The 4,915-nt window shown below is 36.7% G+C and overlaps 1 protein-coding gene across 1 annotated transcript; it reads right to left on the bottom strand.

Annotated features, from left to right (window-relative positions):
* Window positions 1-202: 202 nt before the first annotated feature.
* LOC112085403 lies at window positions 203-1,193 on the bottom strand. The gene is made up of 4 exons (XM_024154616.1): window positions 987-1,193; window positions 684-898; window positions 354-592; window positions 203-294 (listed from the first exon to the last, which is right to left on the bottom strand). Exons 1-4 carry the CDS (start codon window positions 1,191-1,193, stop codon window positions 203-205), a joined length of 753 nt encoding a protein of 250 aa, XP_024010384.1.
* Between the last annotated feature and the right edge of the window lie 3,722 nt (window positions 1,194-4,915).

Below are 4,915 nucleotides of genomic sequence, written 5' to 3'. Positions count from 1 at the left end.
CTGAATATAAAAGCATAAGAAACCATTAAAACATTATATTACATAAGAACATTGTTCTAAAACATAGAAAATGAGATAATAACTTCCAAAGGTTAATACATACAACCATGGAGTTAAGTTCAAAAGAGACCAAAATAGTTGAGAGATCTAATAGCCGCCAAAAAGTCCAAAAGATTTGAGAGAGAAGAAGAGGTTGTTTGACCTATGCTGCCGAGGGCTGAGTGGTTGGATTAGAAGAAGAGGACGGAGCAGCATTTTCTGGAGCAGCAGTCATCGGACCATCATTTGGCAGATCTGAGGTTTTATTTGCAGCCAAAAAGTCCAAAAACCATGGATCAGTTTCAGCCAAATACTTCTCGACCAAGGATAGTTTGTTGATCTTGGCTTGCTGCACTTCAGAAACTTTTGTAAGCTCAGCCTCCCGCCTTGTATTCTCTGCTGCTTGTTCTCTATTTTCCGGTGAGCTGCTTCAAGCTGTTCTTGCAGAGTTTGGTAGGTTGAAGGGCTTCCCGGGTACGTCCTTTTCCCATTGACATGGGACTGTGAGAGACTTCCAATTCCATATGGAACCTCTTTCATTTGTAAATGTCGACTGCAACAACAAAAGAAGGAATCAAACAGATTCAAATACAAATATTCAAAGTAGAGGTATGAAACATAAAATGCAAGCAAAAAACCAATACATTACCTGAAGAAATAGGTCGTTTTCCTCTTCTACGGTTATCTCCTCTAAGATATCATCATCTAGTGTCCTGAGTTCAGACATTCTAGCTTCCAAGTTCTTCTGATACCTTTCAGCCACGCTCTGTGCCTTTCGGTCTACAAAAGTACCATCTGCTTTTGTATGAGTCTTGATGAAAACTTCACCAAGACTCACCGGTCTTCCCAGTTCTTCTTCCTAAAGTGACAACAATAAGAATGTCATTAAAAAGGTTTAAAAGTTTGAAAGGTTTAATAAAGTGATGAGGTAAGGATATAATACTTACCATCTCTTGTTGGATTTGGAGATAAGACTTCTGGCCTGAATAGTGGATGTGAGGACCAAGACCCTTACGTTCAGACATCCGAGCCCCTGATGTGGTTGCACTCTTCTCTCTAGCTTCTTCAGTGTTCCAATATGCATTCATCTGTTCCCATAGAGTATCACCAATCCAATTAGGTTGCTCTCGAGAAGACCTTACCTTGCTTACCATATCTTTCATCCTTTGTTGGCATATACACTAAAATTTTTGTTGAACAACACCGTTTATTAAGGGATCCCAAGTGTGAGTTTTCTAAAATAACATGAGAGAATATAACAGTTAGCTAGTAAGCAAAAAACAAAAACAAAAATTGAATCAAACTTACAAAAGGAACATCATACTGCAAATTCTACAAAGTACTGTTCCTGTCTGTCCCGAGGCACACATGTCCAACTGTAGAATGGACCATCAAATTTGTTGGTAAAGACTTTGGTTATCTTGCGGGTCAGTGAAGACTTGTCACGACCAAACCTAAAATCACATAAACAAATCAAGTTTACTCAAATGTGAACAATACGACCAAGTATTCTCAAGTTTCAAACACCAAAAAGTTTGAAACAATAGATACAAAGCAATAAACTTGACTCATATGAAAGCAATAGACACAAATGTGAACAATACGACCAAGTATTCCCAAGTTTCAAACACCAAAAACTTTGAAACACAAGCTAAACATCTTAAACTAACCTAAACACAAGCTAAACATCCTAAATTCATACAAAATTCACACAAACACAAGCTAAACATCCTAAACTAACCTAAACACAAGCTAAACATCCTAAATTCATACAAAATTCACAGAAAAGCTACAAAGTTGAGAGTGAGATACATACCATGTTGTATTTGGCCTCTTTATGGGAGAGAAGACTGTCGTGTAAGCTTCCCTACCAGGCTGAGTGAGCAATGCATTCAGGATTCACATCTGGTCTTCCGCGAGATTGGCTGGGAAAAGATCTTCTTCTTCAAAGGTGGCTCTTTCACCCGCTTGAGAGTTGTGAGCTTCACACTCTGGAGATGTTTGTTCTTCAGACATTGGAGAGGGTCGGTGATGAGAGTGTGTAGAGTTGACAGGTTGAGACGGCGGAGAAGTGCGAGGTTGAGACCATGGAGAGTTGACAGGTTGAGAGTCGGAGCTCCGATGTTGACTCTATGAGTGCTGAAAAAGTTGATTTGGCGGTGGATAATCCCTCACCGAGACTGATGGTGGGCATGTGGGAACAAGCGGTGGTGGAGATTTGGATGTCCTTGCCGGAGTGAAATCATATCGGTTAGGAAGAGGGGATGGAGTTCTCGCATGCGAAGGAGATGCACCTTCCCTTCCACCTCCCCTTCCACCTCCCTTTCCTCCTCTTCCTCGTCCTCTCTTCTTTCCAGTGCCAGACATTAAAGATTATCGACTGAGAATAAGGTTTAGGTTCGGGAATAGAAAGGAATTTTGTAGATTTAAGGAAGGGCAAGCTGGTTAAGAGAAGAACAGAAGGTCGATTGAGAGAGGAGAGATGAGATTAAACACAGATTGAAGGAGAAATTAAACGATTAAGGTTTGTCGGTGAAATGAGAATGAAGATGAAAAGGGGATTAGGGTTTCTCGAATGAAAAGGGATCGAAGAAAATTGTTAAGTGTTTGTTTTGGGCTGGATTTGGATTAAATTACGTTTTTGTTTATTTTGACCAAAGTTGCAGTCGCAACGCAGTCGCAAATTTCCGACTGCTATCTATTAGTCGTTACTTATTCATTATTTGGTGACTATATTACGACTATTTAATTAGTCGGTAATTAGCGACTGATTGTGACTGTAATTTATACGTCATTAAATAAAAGCAAATCAGTCGCCAATGAGTCGTGACACTTAGCGACTACTATATCAGTCGCTACATTCAGTCGCTAATTCTCTGTTTTCTTGTAGTGATATTCAACTTCAGATCTCTCCGGATTGAGAAGGTGAACCCCTAGTCGACATCCTCCAAAAATTCTAAAACAGAAATCAGAAATCAATTGGGGTTTAGGGTTGAGGGAAGGAAATCAGAAATTAGGGTTCTAATTAAACACTCTTAAGCCCAAAAGATACCTGTTCAGCGACGATGGAAGAGTGAAAAGTGAGCGGCGGCGTTGAAGTAATCGCTGTGGATCGAATTGAAGGGAATGGGTGTGGATTTCCAGATTTAAGTCAAAGAGAGAGGAGTCGCGGAGTCTCGGAGTCGCGTCTATTCGAGGCTGATCGAACAGGAAGGAGATGACGGAATCGATTCAGGACTGATGGAATCGATTTCGGATCGGGAGAAACAGTTTGCTCGGGATCGCTCGATTTAGGGTTTGCTCGTTTTGGGTCGAAGAAGAGAGTTGGGGATTTGGGGGAATTGGAGATTTTTAATTTGGGGATGGTTTAGAACAATTAAACCGGTTTAATTTGATTAATGCCGGTTATATTGGTTATTTAAATTAGATCTGGGTCCGGGTCTGGATAGTTCGATTTAGAGGGACTGGATCTGTAATTCTGCATATTCATTAAGCGTTTTTATGTCTTTTTGAGTGTTTTCGTATTTAAAAAAAAAAATCAAAAAGAAATTAAGTTTATAAGAAGAGTATATGAGACTGCGAGATTTGAGAGAGAATTATTTGAGGTTAAAGTCTCTCTTGAGTTTTCCTGAGTTTTTAAATAATTTGAATGAAATAGGTAAATTGTTATTATTTTATATTATCTACTAGGTGTTTGGCCTGCACTTTGTGCATGCATTTCAATGTTATAAACCAAAAATTTAAAAATTTAAAAAAATTATTTAAGACATACATGATAAAATAAAATAAATCGAAAAAAACATCATCTAAAATTAAAAACAAAAATATTAAATAAGTGTATTGAACTTACAATCAATTCAACTAAGACAAAAACAAATTCTTCGTTTCTACATAATTATTTTTCATCTTCTTTGTTTTTCCTCTTATTTATCTTTTAGTTTTCCTTTTTTATCGTTTTTTACATATATTTCTTCATCGTCTTCTATCTTTATCTCTCATTCTTCTCTCACGTCTTTTTTCATTCTCTTTTATTTATTTTTCCTTCTCCTTTTCATTCTATATGTCTTTTCTTACTTCTAATTCTTTAAATATTTTTCCACATATTTTCCTCATCTTTTCCATATTCTACTTTTTCTTCATCGTTTTTGTCTTCTTCGTTCTCTCTGACTTTATATTTTTCTTATTTTACTTCGTCTTTTATATTAAAAAAATATATGTACTTGAAAACTTTAACTCTCTCTCTCTCCCCCTCCATGCATCCTTCCCTATCATTCTTGCTTTCACAATCTCTTTTTCAATATTTCTCTCTCATTCTCTCCCCCCTCGTCCTAAATTGTATATATCATACGATTTAATAACTACATTTAAAGTAAGAAGTGTTTCAAATATAAAACAAAAAGAACACAGAAAATACGATCTAACATAGATTTAATATCATGTACCTATAAAGTTTAACTCTCTCTACCATTTCTCTTTCTCTCTTTCTCTCTCTCTCACTCTCTCTCTATTTCTCTCCCTCACACTCTCTTTCTCTCTATCTACATGTCCTTGAAGCATCTACATGTCCCTGAAGCATCTACATATCCCTGAAAGCTTTAACTCATTTTCTCTCTATCTTCCTCTTTCTCCAAATTCATCATCCATTTTCCTTTCTTATTCTTCAATATTTTGGTTTTGTCATAATTCTTTTTATTATGAATTTTTTTCGATCTTCTTCTTTGTGTTTTCCTCTTCTTTATCATTGACGTCAATTTTCTTATTTCTTATCTTTTCTTTCTTCTTTTTCATCGTCTACAACTTCTATTTTATTTCTCTCTTCTTATTTGTCTTCTCTACAGAAAATACGAACTAACATAGATTTAATATCATGTACCTA

The sequence above is a fragment of the Eutrema salsugineum genome, unplaced genomic scaffold (assembly GCF_000478725.1).
Source record: "Eutrema salsugineum unplaced genomic scaffold, Eutsalg1_0 scaffold_9, whole genome shotgun sequence".
In the NCBI taxonomy this organism is placed as follows: domain Eukaryota; kingdom Viridiplantae; phylum Streptophyta; class Magnoliopsida; order Brassicales; family Brassicaceae; genus Eutrema; species Eutrema salsugineum.
Note: the sequence above shows the minus strand (reverse complement) of the source record. Positions and strands in the feature narration are given on the sequence as shown.

Coding starts and splice junctions, on each gene's coding strand:
- LOC112085403 (XM_024154616.1), bottom strand. CDS start 1,193: ATGGTAAGCAAGGTAAGGTCTTCTCGAGAGCAACCTAATTGGATTGGT. Junction 593..683: donor GACCTATTTCTTCAGGTAAT/GTATTGGTTTTT, acceptor TTGTTGTTGCAG/TCGACATTTACAAATGAAAG. Junction 295..353: donor AAACTATCCTTGGTCGAGAA/GTATTTGGCTGA, acceptor ATAAAACCTCAG/ATCTGCCAAATGATGGTCCG.